Source organism: Manis pentadactyla, chromosome 14 (assembly GCF_030020395.1).
Source record: "Manis pentadactyla isolate mManPen7 chromosome 14, mManPen7.hap1, whole genome shotgun sequence".
In the NCBI taxonomy this organism is placed as follows: Eukaryota; Metazoa; Chordata; class Mammalia; order Pholidota; family Manidae; genus Manis; species Manis pentadactyla.
Genome location: NC_080032.1, coordinates 3897211 through 3914081, shown reverse-complemented (window position 1 = coordinate 3914081; position 16871 = coordinate 3897211). Strand labels below are relative to the sequence as shown.

Below are 16871 nucleotides of genomic sequence, written 5' to 3'. Positions count from 1 at the left end.
GGGGATGGTGGACCCATTACATCAGCAACAGATGAGGCAGATGTAATCACTGAAGTGGCCGTGGTAGGAGAGGGCAGGCCTGCAGGAGCTGAAGAACCAGGCCCGGAGTGGGCCTTAGCCAGCACAGGCCCCAAGCTGGGTCTAAGCCGTGGGAATTTTGCTCAGTAGATCAAGGTTGGCCTCAATAAGAAAATCTGATAGTTCTGGAACGTGCATTTTCTGTGGCTTCTGGAATGCTCAGAGGATTGAGTATGGATCTGGGAACTGAACTGTGCACTCAGCAGCCCTGTATGTGTCTTGCCTGCAGCAGTCTGGCTGGGCTGAGTGTGAAATGTCCCCCTTTCCCCGGGAAGGACAGTTGCTTTTGTCAAATTTGATGTAAATAAGGTATCATTTCTGTATGTTCAACATTAACAGGTCTGACTTTTGTTACCAGGCCCATTCAAGAGGAGGGATGTGAGGCGATGGCCTAGGGTCAGCTTTTAGTGGCACCATTCCCCAGTGCACCTCATTGCTTCTCGATAGTCCACCCCTGCCGTCAAGGATGGGATGTCCTCCTTGACCCTCCAGCCCCCCACGGCCTCACTTCTCTGCATACACCACCCTTGTCCACATTTCTCTCCTGTTCTTTTTCTCCACCTGAAATCATTGTCCAATATCCTAATAAGCAAAAATGCTCTGCTCCATTTACCTCATATGTCCATGAACTCAACACCACCTACTGTGTGCGCCCTACTGTGCTGGGGCCTTAGGGAGCAGGGAGGGCCACCCACTGCCCTGAGACTTTGGGGTGCAGTGTCCAGAATTCATAAAGAACACTTAAGGATGGTAAGGTCAAGGAGGAGACAGGGTTCCACTGGTTGGGGACCTGGGAGGTGACAGCCAGGGGAAGGGCAGCAGTGCTCCATGGCCCATGCCTAGGTGCAGGGGCAGAGTGGGTGTAGATTATAGGTTATTGATAAGTAAACTGAAAGCAGTATTAGGAGGGATGGGAAGGAGGGCTTGGGAATAATACCCTTAAAATATTTGCACTGCCAAAAACTTTGTCCAGCCTGCTGTTCCTGAGCTTTCTGGATCTCTAAATCTGTTGTCTTCCATGAATTTTGTGAAGTTATCAGTTATTGCTTTAAATATTTCATAGTTGTTTTAAATTCCTGGTCTGATAATTCTAATGTCTGCCATATTTTAGTCAGGCTCTGATGTTCGCTCTGTAGTTTCAGACTGTTTTTGTCTTCTAGTATGCCTTGTAATTTTTTTATTGAGAGTTGGATGTGATGTATTGGCTAGAAGGGACTGAGGTAAATAGGCCTTCAGTGTGAGGTTCCATGTTTATCTGGCTGGGGCTTAGTCCATGCTGATTGTGTGCTATAGCCATAGGTGTCAAAGTTTTCCTCCAGTGCCCTCATTACTGTCGGTTCTGTTGTCTTTGGGTTTTCCTAGAGACTTCTTTTTAAATGAAGCGTAAGATGGGCAGTTTTTGCTTGTACTCCCTGTTTTCATCAAGGAGCCCTGCTGGTAACTGTGGAAAGGGGTGGACAGAGGAGGGGGCTCGCTGGGGCTCAAGGGGGTATCTCCCCTCATCCAGGGCAGTTGGGCTCTGCTCAGATCCCAGTCAGTTTGGGCATTCTGAGCCATCTTCGTTTCTTTTGAGGGCAGGCCTTGCCAAGAACAAATGCTCTGGGCAGCTTTCAGAATGGCTACATTCCCCTCTTGCCTGGACCACAAGGTTTTTTTCCCATTCTTCCTTGAGAATCTGGTAGGGCTCCTAGAGGTCACACTCACAGAAGTGTGAGGGCCTTGTAAGATTAGACTCTGGGTTTTAACACTCCAACTTAAGCACCCTGAGCCACACCAATAATCTGTCCGTTAGTTTTCCCACCCTGGAACTGGTGCCCGCTGCAGTGAATTGTGATTCCCTTCATCTGGCGTGCGTCTCTCCAATTTGGAGGCAGCAGTTTTTTCTGTGATCTTGCTTCTCTGAGAGATTTAAGGAGAGTCCTTGGTTTCCAGTTTGCTCATGGACGTGAATGACAACTTCAAGCTCCTTACAGGCCGACCAGGAAGCCAAAAGTCCAGATGTGTTTTTAGTTCTAAGATTCCTTTTTTTTTTTTTAAATACCTTATCATTTAAACAATTCTCCATTATTTCATTCATTGTAGCCATCCTTTTCTGTAGATTTTTAACATTCATTGTAAAGTTTATTACCTAGAATTATTTCTTGATCTGGTTCTGTTGACTGAATCTGAATTTTTTTTTGTTTCTTTGCATGTCTAGTATTACTGTGTATCAGACAATATGGAAACTCTAGGTTCTGTTACTCTGAAGAATGCTGAGTTTTGCCTTCTAGGCGGCTGAATTACTTGGAAGATCACCGAACTTGTGGAGGCTGGGCTTTGAGGTTTATTACGGCAGGTGTATTTAGATTTTGCCCTAGTCTTAGTGCAAATCTGTTACTTCTAGAAACACAGTCTATTCCCAGGGTGTTTATGTGGTATTCCTTTGGGGTTTACATGGAAAACTGAGGCATTTACCAAGTGCCTGTCAGACTCCAAACCAGGTCCCCTGGAGTTGAGTTGGCAGCAAATGAATCTCCTCTCTTCTGGCCTTCTGGCCCTCTGTCTTCCCCTGGGATCCTTGGGGTCCCACACACATGCAGTTCCAGCCAGTCGTGCATGTGAAGGGAGTTTGTAGCTTCCAGCTCCTCACCCAGTCAGGCTCCAAATCCCCAGCCCAGCAGCAGCAGCAGCAGCAGCGTCCACGACGGCGGTCTGTCCCGAACCCAGTCCTCTGCCTTCTCCGGCCAGCAAGCCTGTGGGCTTCTTGTTGGAGGTCTGGCTGAAGGGCGGCCTCAAGGGGGAAAGCAGCTCTTCTCTCAAAAGCTGCCTTCCAGTCCCGCCTGCTTTTTGTTCTCAAGTGCTTTCCGACAGCTCTTTCATATATTTTGCTCACATTTCATAAAGCATGACGGTTCTGCAATTATTGAAGGTGTTAACTTTGGTTGTTGAACCTGTAATTGTATCATCTGTTCTGAAAGTGAACTATTAAGACACAACCATCAAACAAAATTAAACATCAAGACCAATCGCAAAGGTAGCCCGTTCTCCGACGTTCCCGGAGGTCACCCAGAGAGCGGCCGGCCCCGCCCCCGGCGCCCAGGCCCCGCCCCGGCCCTCGAGCGCGCCCGTTTCCGTGGTGACGGGGCGCCGGGTCACCGACTGGGGTTGCAGCGGCGGACGCGGCGACATGAGCGGGGCGAGGGTGACGGCCGGGCTTCGGCCGCTCAGCTCGGGGGCCCTGGGCTCCCGGGGCGCGTCGCGCCCTCGGCCACCCGCAGCCCCGCAGCAGTCAGGGCAGCGTGGCGCGCAGCACGGGCTCGGGGAGGCGCAGAAGCGAATCCTGGACCTGGAGAAGAGCCTGCAGTTCCTGCAGCGGCAGCACTCGGAGATGCTGGTCCAGCTGCACGAGGAGATCGAGCACCTGAAGCGGGAGAACAAGGGTGAGGCAGAGCCGCGGGCCGCCCCCCCGGCGCCAGCACCGCCCCGCGCATCGACTCGGGAGCACTGGGCTTCGGGGGGACACAGGACCGCGGTCCCTCCCCGGGCTCTGCCACGAGGGACGCGAGCTCCCTGCCCCACACCAAATCCCAGGGGGCCTTGAGCGGAGCCCCGCGGGCATCAGGCGGCGGCGGGTCTGGGCGTCACCTCCCAGCGCAGCGCAGCCTGGCTGGCAGGCTCCCCCGCTCTAGACGGGGTCAGATCCCGTCCAATGAAGACTTTTTATTTTTTTTTGGTATCGTTAATGTACAATTACACGAGCAACATTATGGTTACTACTAGACTCCCCCCATCACCAAGTCGCCCCCACATACCCCACTACAGTCACTGTCCATCAGCGTAGTGAGATCCTGTAGAATCCCTACTTGTCTTCTCTGTGTTGCACAGCCCTCCCCGTGCCCCCCCACATTATACATGCTAATTGTAATGCCCCCTTTCTTTTACTCCCCCCTATCCCTCCCTTCCCACCCGTCCTCCCCAGTCCCTTTCCCTTTGGTAACTGTCAGTCCATTCTTGGGTTCTGTGATTCTGCTGCTGTTTTGTTCCTTCAGTTTTTCTTTGTTCTTATACTCCACAGATGAGTGAAATCATTTGGTACTTGCCTTTCTCTGCCTGGCTTATTTCACTGAGCATAATACCCTCTAGCTCCATCCATGTTGCTGCAAATGGTAGGATGTTTTCTTCCTATGGCTGAATAATATTCCATTGTGTATATGTACCACATCTTCTTTATCTATTCATCTACTGATGGACACTTACGTTGCTTCCATTTCTTGGCTATTGTAAATAGTGCAGCGATAAACATAGGGGTGCATCTGTCTTTTTTAAGACTGGGAAACTGCATTCTTAGGGTAAATTCGTAGGAATGGAATTCCTAAAATGGTATTTCTATTTTGAGCTTTTTTGAGGAACCTCCATACTGCTTTCCACAATGGCTGAATTAATTTACATTCCCACCAGCAGTGTAGGAGGGTTCCCCTTTCTCCACATCCTCGCCAACATTTGTTGTTGGTAGTCTTTTCGATGCTGGCCATCCTAACTGGTGTGAGGTGATATCTCATTGTGGTTTTAATTTGCATTTCTCTGATGATTAGTGATGTGGAGCATCTTTTCATGTGCCTGTTGGCCATCTGAATTTCTTCTTTGGAGAAGTGTTCAGATCCTCTGCCCATTTTTTAATTGGCTTATTTGCTTGTTTGTTGAGGCTCTTTATATAATTTGGATGTCAACCCCTTATCGGATCTCTCATTTATGAATATATTCTCCCATACTGTAGGATGTCTTTTTGTTCTGCTGATGGTGTCCTTTGCTGTATAGAAGCTTTTCAGCTTGATATAGTCCCACTTGTTCATTTTTGCTTTTGTTTCCCTTGCCTGGGGAGATATGTTCATGAAGAAGTTGCTCATGTTTATGTCCAAGAGATTTTTGCCTATGTTTTTTTCTAAGAGTTTTATGGTTTCATGACTTACATTCAGGTCTTTGATCCATTTTGAGTTTACTTTTCTGTATGGGGTTAGACAATGATCCAGTTTCATTCTCTTGCATGTAGCTGTCCAGTTTTCCCAACACCAGTTATTGAAGATGCTGTCATTTCCCCATTATGTGTCCATGGCTCCTTTATCATATATTAAATAATATATATGCTTGGGTTTATATCTGGGTTCTCTGTTCTGTTCCACTGGTCTGTGGCTCTGTTCTTGCGCCAGTACCAAATTGTCTTGATTACTGTGGCTTTGTAGTAGAGCTTGAAGTTGGGGAGTATAATTCCCCCTGCTTTATTCTTCCTTCTCAGGATTGCTTTGGCTATTCAAGGTCTTTTGTGGTTCCATATGAATTTTAGAAAGATTTGCTCTAGTTCAATGCTGTTGGTATTTTGATAGGAATTGCACTGAATCTGTAGATTGCTTTAGGCAGGATGGCCATTTTGACAATATTAATTCTTCCTATCCATGAGCACAGGATGTGTTTCCATTTATTGGTATCTTCTTTAATTTCTCTCATGAGTGTCTTGTAGTTTTCAGAGTATAGGTCTTTCACTTCTTTGGTTAGGTTTATTCCTAGGAATTATTCTTTTTGATGCAATTGCGAATGGAATTGTTTTCCTGATTTCTCTCTCTGCTAGTTCATCATTAGTGTATAGGAATGCCACAGATTTCTGTGTATTAATTTTGTATCCCGCATCTTTGCTGAATTCAGATATTAGATCTAGTAGTTTTGGAGTGATTTAGGGTTTGTTATGTACAATATTATGTCATCTGCAAACAGGGACAGTTTGACTTCTTCCTTGTCAATCTGGATGCCTTTTATTTCTTTGTGTTGTCTGATTGCTGTGGCTAGGACCTCCAGTACTATGTTGAATAAAAGTGGGGAGAGTGGGCAGCCTTGTCTTGTTCCCAATCTTAAAGGAAAAGCTTTCAGCTTCTCGCTGTTCAGTATGATGTTGGCTGTGGGTTTGTCATATATGGCCTTTATTATGTTGAGGTACTTGCCCTCTGTACCCATTTTGTAGAGAGTTGTTATCATGAATGGATGTTGAATTTTGTCGAGTGCTTTTCCAGCATCTATGGAGATGATTGATGATTGTGTGGTTTTTGTCCTTTTTGTTGATGCGGTGGATGTTGATGGATTTTTGAATGTTGTACCATCCTTGCATCCGTGGGATGAATCCCACTTGGTCATGATGGATGATCTTTTTGATGTATTTTTGAATTTGGTTTGCTAACATTTTGTTGAGTATTTTTGCATCTGTGTTCATCAGGGATATTGGTCTGTAAATTATTTTTGTGGTATCTTTGCCTGGTTTTGGTATTAGAGTGATGTTGGCCTTGTTGAATGCATTTGGGAGTATTCCCTCCTCTTCTACTTTTTGGAAAATTTTAAGGAGGCTGGGTATTAGGTCTTCACTAATGTTTGATAAAATTCAGCAGTGAAACCATCTGGTCCAAGGGTTTTGTTCTTAGGTAGTTTTTTGATTACCAATTCAATTTTTTTGCTGGTAATTGGTCTGTTCAGATTTTCTGTTTCTTACTGGGTCAGCCTTGGAAGGTTGTATTTTTCTAGAAAGTTGTCCATTTTGAAGAAAAGACCTTTTATAATGTAAAACATGTCCACAAATATGAATATAAAGCTCCATGGATTTGCACAAACTAAAGACCCCCAGATCAAGGGCATATATGCCAGCCACAAAAGGATCCCTTGGCCCCCACCTAGCCCCCTGCCCGGACATCTCGGTGGCGTGGGCAGGGCCTTGCTAACTTTTCACTCCTCATGGCTGCTCATCCCCATGGACTTGGCCTGAAGCAGAACTTGGGGTCTTCCACACGGATCCTGCTCTAAGGTGGCCCTCAGGCTTTCGCTGGAGCTTCTGCACCCACACGGCTAGGCCTGCCTCTGTTTCCCACTCCCCACCTTTCTCCTGCTGCCTTTACCTGAGTGCCAAGTTCCTGATGCCTGAGTATCCTTCAAATCAGGACTCTTTCTGAGTCTCATCTGGGTCCCTCCCTAATGCCCAGGCCAGATGTGGCCAGGCCACTTCTGGGCACCACTTGATCACTGCACTGCCCACATTTGCTCATCCATAGCAAGGGGCTCCTGGAGCTGTGGCATCCTGACTCACCCCTGGCCCCCTGGAGCCCAGCCCCTCCTGGTAGAGGGTGCCCTGTAATGTCATGGATGAAGAGACAGCTTGTGGGTGAGGCTCTCACACAGGTGCTTTGGGTCAGGGAAAAACCAGAGGCATTCCCAGCCCTCGGGTGCTCAAGGCAAAGGAGCGGAGACACAGCAGCCAAGGTCACAAGTGAGGTCTCTTGGTGGCCCAGCAGGGGGGGTAGGTAAGGCCAGCCAAGCCTCTTCCCTCAAAGAGGCTGTGGCTTTGAAAACGACCAGAGCTTGTGCTTGCTTCCAGATCTCCATTACAGGCTGATAATGAATCAGAAGCCCCAAAAAACAGGTAAGACGGGCCCTCAAGCCTGATGGGAACTTCCTGACAGCAGGAGCAGCCCCTCCAGACTGCTTGTGCCCAGCCAGCTGCACTGTCCCAGGGGGAAGGGGTCCTGGGGAGCCTGGAGAGACGCCAGCCTCAGCCATGGTCTGGGCACCTACACCCAAGCACAGCAGATGCCGACAGAAGCACAGCGCAACACTTCCCAGTGTTTGAGGGCAGGGCAGGGCCAGTACTCGGCTGGGGGCCTGGGCCTGGAAGGCCTGTGTGGGTGTCGATGGGAAGCTGGGAGCCCCTAGTGGTCCTCTCTCCAGCAGACCTTGGGGAGCACCTTTGCCAGACCCTGTGGACTTGGGGTTAAGGGACAGCCAAAGGGAGCTGAGGTGAGCCCCCTGGTGCCATGAGCTGAACCCAGCAGGAGCAGCTGAGGTGGGGGTACCAGGACCACGGCAGGCCAACCCCAGGGTCGGGCGGCAGGCAGTCCGACTCACTGATGAGCCCTGAGCCCCTGAGCTTCTCTGGGTGCTCTTCCAGGGAGGGGGCAGCCCAGTAGAAAGCCCTGCTCGCTGGTCCCCCAAAGCAGACAGGATGCTGGGGATGGCCCTGCCTGTGACACCCTGGGTGTGGCGTGTCCCTGCGGAGAGAGGGGAGCTGGGAGCCCCTTCTCCCACCCTGCCTCCCGGAGCGGCCAGACATCCTCGTGGGAGTGGCCGCGGCCTTCTGTATGGGGCCCAGGCGTCCAAGGGCCTTGTCCTCAGAAGGCAGGCTCGGGCAGGCCGGATCCCAGACCTGTCATGCCATTTCAGTTTGCCTGGAACGAGGTGTGGCTGTAGAGCCAGGGAACAGCTTGCAGGGCCACTCGCACCCCGGCCGTCCCCGTCCCCAGGGAAGACACGTGGCCAGCACAGGAGAGGGGGCTGTCCCTGCCTCAGCCACTGTGAGGAGCCAGCTCCCATCACTGGGATCGCCCAGAACATTCCGCAGGCACCCCCTCCCCACCCAGGTCATGTCCTCAGACCCCCCTCGTGGCTCCCAGCAGGCCTTGGAGGGAGGCTATTACCACCCCCCTTTACAGGGAGGAAGCCCCCTTTCCAGGACGGGGGCTCCTTAGGAGCACACAGTGAACCCGGAGGTCTTGGGCACCGGCCCTGGACACCCACAGTCACTAGCCTGTCTGGGTCTGACCTGCAGCCAACTCTCAAGGCAAGGGCAGGGCCCAGCCCAGCTCTCCCAAGAAGCAAGACTCGAAAGCTGACACTTCCAAGAAGATGGGCCTGGAAGAGGGGCCCCCAGCTGCCGCCATGCTTCACAACAGCAAGCTGGACAAAGCCCTTGGGGTGCAGAGGCAGGCCAAGTAAGGCTCGCCTGCCCCCCATGGGCCCAGGAATGTATTTAGTAGGCTCACACCCTGGAACCAACCAACTGCTTTGCCCTTCCCGATGGACTGGTCTCCAGTGTGAACCAAGCTTGTGAAAACAGGCTCTGGGCTCATCCATCTGGTGGGCACTGCCTTCCCCCCTCCTCTGGGGGCCCTGCAGGGTCCCTGTGCTGACCTGAGCCCACAGACAGCCCCTGAACCCCAGCCCAGTCAAAGCCCATGGCTGCCCCAGAGGAGGAGGCCGGGCCCAGTTCATGAGCACCCCCAAGCCCCACCCGTCAGGGATGGGCCCTTGTCTGGGGCTGGGCTGAGGGGAGCCAGGAGCTCCTAAACCTTTTTCTCAAAGAAAACAAAGTAAACGAGCTGCTTCCTGTGAAAAGAACAGTGAGCTGGGCTCCCAGGCTCCACGCTGGAAGGCCTGCTGGGCCTTGGGAAGGCGCGGGCCCTAGCAGGCCGGGGAGTTTCTGCAGCTTCTAAGCCTGCACTTTGCATCCAAAAGGAACCTCAAGTCCCCTGGGTAGCTACCAGCAGGACAAGCCTCTGCTCCTCTGCAGTCCCTAGATTCCCAGTTGAGGAGTCCCACCAGGTTTGGGGTCAACAGAAGGCAGCCGAGCAGCTCGAATCACATCAGGCCCTCCCCTTGGTGCACCTTGAAGAGGGGGGAAGGGATGGGCCCAGGTCCCAGCTAGCCCCCAAGGCCCCCACCTGGTGCTTGCAGCTCTCTGATCAGCAGAAGGGAGCCATGCCCTGGAGGCGGCCGTGCAGACGCCCCTCTTGGCTACACCAGCCTGACACTGGGGTGGGTGCCACGCTGAGGAGAGATGGGGTGTAGTGTCCATCTTGGCTGCGCTCCTCTGAGCTGCTGCAGTGACTGTTCCAGAGATGAGGACGTGGAGGCCCCTAATCCAGCGGCCACCTTGCTGTCGGGCGGCCAGCACAAGGGGAAGCAGCCCTCAAGCCTGCCCCCACTCCTGCGCAAGCCCAACATTCAGCAGTGCGAGGTGGTCATTCGCCAGCTGTGGAACGCCAACCTCCTGCAGGCCCAGGAGGTGAGGTGCGGGCAGTGGGGCAGTACCCAGGCCTCTGCAGGCTCTGCCCACCACGCCTCTGCCCTCTCCCCTCTGCCTTCCAGCTGCAGCACCTCAGGACCCTCCTGGGAAGGAGTCAGGGGCCTAAGGAGGCCCGGCCGAGTTCTCCCAGGTAAGTGCCCAGCGAGCCTGCCCTGTCCATCACAGTGGGCCCTTGTCTGGGGCTCATTGCTGGCTGTCCTGTCACAGGAACCAGGAGGCCCTTCACCAGGGAGCCTTGCGGGTCCCCAAGGTCCCCACCAAGGGTGTCTCTAAGACATGGTGAGTACCACTGGCACGGGGAGGGTGGGGTGGCCCGAGCCGTGTACCTGCACGCCGGGCCTCTGCTCCCGAGGGCACCTGTGGTGACCCTCCCTGTCCCCACCAGCCTGATTCTGAGCCAGATGCCTGTTGGGGAGCGTGCCATCCTGCCTGCACTGAAGCAGACCCTGAAGAACAGCTTCGCCGAGCGGCAGAGAAGGCTGCAGGCAGTGAGGGCCGGCGGCTGCACAGCTCTGTGCTCTGAGCGCCATCCGGCCTTGTCCGCACAGGTCCGCTCAACCTGCATCCATAGACACCTGCCCTCTCTACCTAGCATTTCAAAATATTTCTAGTACATTTAAACCAAGTGGAATTCCCAGATAAACAAAATGCATGGCAGATAACATACTTGGTCTCAGTGTTGAGAAACTGTTTTCTTGATCAGTATTTTGCTATTATGCATTTACATAAAACATATTATGAAGTGAGTATTACTGTACTTTTTGAAGACTGGAAATAAAGCTCGTTTCTCCAAGTGGTGAGTCTCGTCCTAAGCCAGTCTCGTCCCTGGCTACCAGGCGCTGCTCCCCAACACTGGAGGGGCCTGCCAGGCCGGCACTCTACTCATCCAGGGCCTGGCGGCTGCACCGGCACAACAGGGCTCAGGCACAGCTCATGGTTCCTTCTCGGAATGCAGGGCCTCTCCTGGCCTCTGTCTGGGCCAGGGGCTGCTGTCCAGGAACTTGGGCAAGATGCTGTCCTGCCTCCACACCAACAAACAGTGGCCGAGCCACTCCACCGTGCCTGCCTTCCTCCATGGAGGGCCACGGCTATGGCCACGCACAGAATGGTCTTCCTCAGGACACGGGGCCCCACCCTAAGGCCTCGTGCCACCCCCAATCGCTAGAACAGGAGCTCTGCCCACCACCTGGGAGTGGTCAGGTGGTGGCCATCCTCGCCCAGGAGGGCAATCCTGGCCCCACCAGTCTTGGTGCTAATCTCGGCCTCTCCTGTGCAGGGAACAGGAACTTTGCCAGAAACCTGGGGGTGACCCAGGATAAGGCACTGACACTGCGTGCAAGAGGAGGGGCAACTGGGGCCTGAGTGTTCACGGCACCTCCAAGGTGGGGGACCTGGTTTAGCCCTGACAGTGTCCCTCACTGGACAGTGGGCCCTGGATTTGCAAGGGAAGGGGTGGGACACAGTAACAAAATTCATGACAAACACAGGAATAATAAATTTATTTTAAGAACCACAGATGACACGGTAGTGCACATACAAAAGGGGAAGACCTCTTGTCACCAGAGGGCCAGCTGGCTGATGCCCCGCCCAGAGCCCTCGCTCTCTGGAGTGGCTGTGCAGACTCCAGGTCCTCAGGACAGTCCCCTGACCCGAGAGTGGGCCCAAGCACCCAGCTAGAGGGCACAGCGCCAGGGACAGGATGGCCCTGCACCCCAGGCATCCCCACAGTGCTGAGTGAGCCCACAGGGCTTGAAGGGAGAATGCCATGAGGTATGAGGCCCAGTTGGTGGAGGGGACCCATAGCTGCCTGCAGGCTGGCCTTCCCTGCAAACACAGCTGGCACCCCAGGATCTGGGAACTTCGGGGTGGTGTGCCCTACATGCCAATGGTGGTACAGTCTGAACCCAAACTATGATCAGAGGATTCTGTGTTTTAATGGCTTCCTATGTTCTCCATGTTCCCCTACAGAAACGGGTAGAAATGTTTTCTGGCACAAACAAGGCTCTAACAAGACCCTGAATTCTCCCCCATGCTACAGAGGAAGGACATGGGTGTTGCTGAGGCTGGGGGACAGCACCCAGGGAGGAATGCCCAGGGATGGGGCACGTCCAACTCCCTGGGGGAAGCCCCACCCCAACCTGGGTGCCACTGCCTCAGTCCTGGACAAGGATGGGAGAACGGCAGGTCCCCAAGGCAGAAGATAAAAGCAGGAAAGCTAACCTAAGCCCAGGCTCTCTAAGGGAGTCAACACCTAGAACCGGCAGACATGAGGTGTGTCCTCTGCAGCCAGCACAAGGCTGCGGCTGCCCCCTCAGTCCCCAGTGGGCAGGCAGGCGGGCGGGCGGCCCCACATACAGCAGTGGTGGTGGCTAGGCAGCTGAGAGGCAGGCCTGGCGGATGCTCTGCGCCCAGGTGTTGAGCAGGGCGGTGACCGAGTGCTTGTCGGGAAGCTGCAGCAGCCGTGAGGTCATGCACCGGTGCACTGACTGCAGGAAGGGGTTGGCATCTGTGACAGAGCAGTGGACGTGAGTGCCGCGCTCTCTGCCAGGAGGCCAGCCACGGGGAGCAGGGACAGCCTCTCCCCTGCACTTCAGGGTGGCCAGCGGGCTGTCCTTGCCAGCCCACCAGTCAGTGGGGACCTGGAGGGCGACCGGGTCTGGAGCCCAGGGAGCCCAGGGGCTTCTCGGACTGTGCCCCGTTCACCCACTGAACATGACCGCCCTGGGGAAACAGGACTGGCAAAGGGACACAATATGGAGAGAAGCCTTCTCTCTTCAAGTGACTGCTGGATAACCCGTTCCCATCCACGAAGGGGGAACCGGAGGGCAGGGACGGGCCTCAGCTGGGGGCACAGAGGAAACCCTGGTTGCCTAGAGCTGACGCCCGCCTGTGCTGGGTGCCCCCCGCCCCCATGGTGTCTCCTTGGCTCACTCACCATACTGCCCCTGCCGGTCGATCCACAGGGGGCTCTGGGCGGGGTAGTCTGCAGGTACGCTGAGCTCCAGCGGGGGCACGCTCGGGAGGTCCTTGTCATCTGCAATGTACGTGGCTGTGCCTGTGACCCAGCCCAGGCCAGACCACACCAGGACGGGGGAAGGGGCTCCCCTGGCGCTCAGGGGAGCACGTGTGGTTCCAGTGCACACCCTGGGCTGGGGGTGTGCAAGGACTAGGACAGCGGGGACAGGCTCCTGGGAGGGTCGTGGGGACAGCGGGCCTGGGGCTGCAGCATGGGCGCATCTGTCTGTGGGGGACCGAGCTGTCCCCACGGGGCCTGTGGCTCTGGCTGGGCCCGCCCTCTGCTGCTCACCCAGCTTGCATATCAGGTGGACTGTGCCGTTGTTACTGCAGTGAGAAGGGTCCAAGTTCACCAGGAACTTCGGGTCCAATCTGGCCACCTCCCCCTGGAGCACATTGGGGATGCTCTGCCGTTCGTCCTCTTCAAACCTACGCTTCCGGGCACACGCTGCCGGGGCCCTGGGGAGGCGCTGTGGTGACCACTGGGCTAGGCTGGGGCACATGGCCCACCGCCCTCTGCTGCAAGGCTGACCCCTGGCTGTACGTACGTGATGGGAGGGCCGTGGATGGCCGTCACGGCCGGCACAAACGTGCGGTACAGGGAGTGGTTAAACACGGGCGAGCGGATGTTGGCCAGGACCGCGTCCAGAAGTGGCTGGCACAGGTACTGCTGCTTGGTTGGCGGCACTGGGGGTGGTGGGGGTGTGGGCTGGGGCAGGACGGGCGGCATCAGCGGCCCACTCTCAGAGAGCTCTCTGGACCCCACATCCCCACCCTCACAGCCAGGCTTGTTGTGGCTTCCCCACCACCTTGGCCACCTGAGGCTTCCACCTTCCACAGTTCTGTCCCCGCCCACTGGGCCTGGCTTGGTGCTGGGTGGGAGGCTGCAGGCATGAAAACCCATGGGCCTGGGGGATGGCAGCTGGAGAGGGATTTCTCCCACAATCCCATGCCCACTTCCCCCAGGTCCCAGTGGGCCTGACCTGACAACCCCTCCAGGCAGGGTCCTCAGGCCGAGTGGCATGCTCCTCTGCCCACCCTTGACTGTGAAAGCTTCTCCTAGCAGGTGCTTCTGAGTCACTGTGGGGAGAGCCTGACCTGCCCAGGGCTGCCTATGGCCCTTCCCACAGCACTGGGCCACAGTGCCCACTCACCACCGCCATGTCATTCTTGAGTTTCTCCAGGGCAATCTCACACTTCTGCAGTGTTTTCAAGGGGCACCTGTGGAGGAAAAGATGGGGGCCCTTTGTACTGGAGGCTGCCAAGCCTGTGCACTTGAGAGCTGATCCCAACCACTGCCCACCTGTGGATAGAACCAATTCCAAGGCACTGGCCACTCCAACCCTCCACAGGAATCCCAGTCAGTCAACTGTTTCCAGCCCTGGAGTCTAAGGTAAGGGGGTCCCACCTCCAGGAGCTGCCCAGTTCTTGGTGACAGAACAAGGCACACGTGTGCTGTGTCAAGGAGAGGAACAGAGGCCAGGCCCCTGCACCCCCTGGCCCTATACTGCAATGAGGGATCAATTAAAGAGGGCTTGGAAGGCCACCCAGTTCCACAGTGACAAGCATTCTGCCAGGTGAGCAGAACAGGGAAGACCTCTGGGAAGGGAAGCATAGCTGAATGAAGCCAGGGTGGGGCAGGTCGTCTGGCACTAGCCAGGCTCTGGTGCGCAGAGCAGGTTGGCCACGCAGAGAAGGGTGTGTGCGCAGTGTCCAGAGCCCACCAAGTGCTTCTCAAGGCACCGGCCTGTTTCATTTTCACAGCCAGCTTATGGGAGCCACAGCTGCCCCCTTCTGCATGTGGGGTAGCTAAGACAGTTGTCTGCCCAAGGCAAATTAAGGGCAGGTTGGAAGGTCACACTGGAGCCCGTCTCGGCCAGCTGGATTGGTGGGGCCTCTGCAAGCCCGGACGTGGCCAGTGGCCTGATGAGGCACAGCGGTGATGGCCACAGGGCAGAGCTGGGTGCTGGCAAAGGTAGGGCAGGGAGCTGCTTTAGCTGCACATCGTCACTGAGCCCTCGCCGAGGCTGGGCGGCCAGGCCTCTGGTCGTGGGGGCAGCGTCGTCCTCCCCCCCAAGGCCTGGGGCAAAGCTCACCGCTTGGAGGGGTCCGTCAGGATATCCAGAAGGCTCTTCATCTTACTCAGGTCCTTTTTTCGGTCTGGGACAGAAAAGGGGACACTAGGAGCGGGGCCTGGGCTGGCTATGGGTGCGCCCGCCCGGCGCCAGGCCCACCTTCGTTCTTGTCGATCTTGTTGATCATGCGGCGCAGGGGCTCGATGTACTTGGACAGCTGCTTTAGCTTGTCCAGGTACTGCTGCTCCTCGGCCTGGCTGGAGCCGGCTGGGCTCATGACGGAGCTGGGGTTCACTGCAGGACACGCCTGGTGAGTGGGCCACCCCACAAAGGCCCGGCTCTGCAGACCCGCAGGGTGGGGTCTCAGGGCCTCAGGGGTCCCGGAGCTCCCTCGTCCCACTGGAGCCGAGGTCTGGGCTGAACCCACCCCAGGTCCGACTTACCAGGAGTGTTCAGAGGTCCCGGGGAGGGAACACTGAAGTTCTGTGGAGTGCGTGCTGTCACTGGGCTCTGGGAAGGCTGTGGTGAGGGGCTGGGCAGGAAGCTACTGGGGGAAGGGGCGGGGCCGGAGCTGCAGCAGAGGAAAGGAGGCACGTGTGTGAGGGGCACCAGCCGCCCCGGGAGCCGGGCAGGAAGGGGGTCCCCTAGCCGGGCCTACCTGACATTGGAGTTGGGCTGCGAGCTGGGCTGGCCGGGCTGCGGGGACGGCTGGGGGGGAGGTGGCATCGACTGCGGGGTCTGCACCTGCTGGCCGGGTGACGGCGAGGGCAGCATGGTGAGGGTGTTCTGGCTGACCTGGAAGTGGAGGGGGCTCAGCCTGCCTCGAGCTCTCACTCCTGCTGTGCCGCTGTGCCCGCCCGCCCAGCCTGGGGACCCCGTGTCTGCATGAGCCCCTCCTCTCGGCCTCACTGCACACCCTTCCTCGTCTTTTGCTCAGACACCTACCTCTGAAATACAAACACCGGCACCGTTCCCGACTGGAGCACACGGGGACCAAGCGCTGGCACCGAGGGCAGGCCGGGCAGCCCTTGCTCCCTGGCAGGGAGACCCACAAGCCTCTGGGCTATGACAGAGCATCCCCACGACCCTGCCTCATGGCTGTGGCAGCCTGGGGGGGGGTGCCAGGGGAAGCCTACGGCCTCAGATACCACCTGGCCCCCACCTACATCCTCCCCCCTGCGGGCCAGTGAGGACCTGGGCTGTGAGGGGGGGACTGTCCCCCCGCATGCCTCCAGGAGCCCACTCTGCCCCCAAGGCCACCGGGGATGTGTCTGACGCTCAGTGGAAGCACAGCGGCCCACGTCAGCTCCCGCTGCACACCAGGCCCGGGGCCCCTCCATCTGGCGGTTAAGTAGCCCCCTGTACTAGCAGCACCGGCTGGGACAGGAGAGCAGCTCGCTGCCACTCTCAGAGGCTGCTTCCTCATCTGCAGGGCCGGGGCTTGCCCCACGCCCTCAGTCCTCTATGGGAAGAGCACAGGGCGTCAGCCGCACCACGTCATCACCAGGGATGCAGCCGTACTTGTCTGTGAACTCTGCCGGATGAGCCACACGGCCCAGGAATCAGGGACAGGTGTGTGTGCAATGACCACCTTCCACAGCAGAGGCACAAGGCAACTCTGGGGAGGTACCTGCCTGCCAGCCCTGGGCACCAGTGACGGCAGCACAGTGGCCCAGGCCCTCACCACACTAGCACCTGGGGGCCGGAGGCATGGCTTTGCCCACACCCTGGTCAACTCCCTGCACGCCTTGAGGGTCCCCTCACAGCCTCTTCCCGGAGGCCAGTCCATACCCACCCCTGCCTCCTGGGCCCTCCGGTTCTGCAGACAGACTCTGGCG

At 56.1% G+C, this 16871-nt stretch overlaps 2 protein-coding genes across 16 annotated transcripts in view; one reads left to right on the top strand and one right to left on the bottom strand.

Moving 5' to 3' along the window:
- Nucleotides 1-3203: 3203 nt before the first annotated feature.
- Nucleotides 3204-10573, top strand: LOC130680688 (coiled-coil domain-containing protein 74A-like). Its single transcript, XM_057491830.1, is given in 8 exon segments — nt 3204-3497; nt 7460-7504; nt 8687-8849; nt 9754-9922; nt 10006-10073; nt 10151-10222; nt 10329-10432; nt 10435-10573. Coding segments are annotated over 8 exon segments (906 nt in total). The 5' UTR covers nt 3204-3244; the 3' UTR covers nt 10467-10573.
- An 854-nt stretch (nt 10574-11427) lies between these two features.
- Nucleotides 11428-16871, bottom strand: part of MED15 (mediator complex subunit 15) — a 70962-nt gene continuing 65518 nt past the window's right edge. For 5 of the 15 annotated variants that reach the window (XM_057491605.1, XM_057491614.1, XM_057491608.1 and 2 more), the window contains 9 exons: nt 15692-15828; nt 15477-15604; nt 15193-15327; nt 15055-15118; nt 14113-14179; nt 13507-13667; nt 13251-13417; nt 12875-12977; nt 11428-12449 (listed from right to left, as the gene is read on the bottom strand). In XM_057491605.1, coding sequence (XP_057347588.1) covers nt 12188-12449; nt 12875-12977; nt 13251-13417; nt 13507-13667; nt 14113-14179; nt 15055-15118; nt 15193-15327; nt 15477-15604; nt 15692-15828 — 1224 coding nt within the window. In that variant the 3' untranslated portion in view covers nt 11428-12187. Of the gene's footprint in view, nt 12450-12874; nt 12978-13250; nt 13418-13506; nt 13668-14112; nt 14180-15054; nt 15119-15192; nt 15328-15476; nt 15605-15691; nt 15829-16871 lie in introns of those variants that run through there. The other 10 variants (XM_057491609.1, XM_057491616.1, XM_057491610.1 and 7 more) reach the window with 8 other exon arrangements.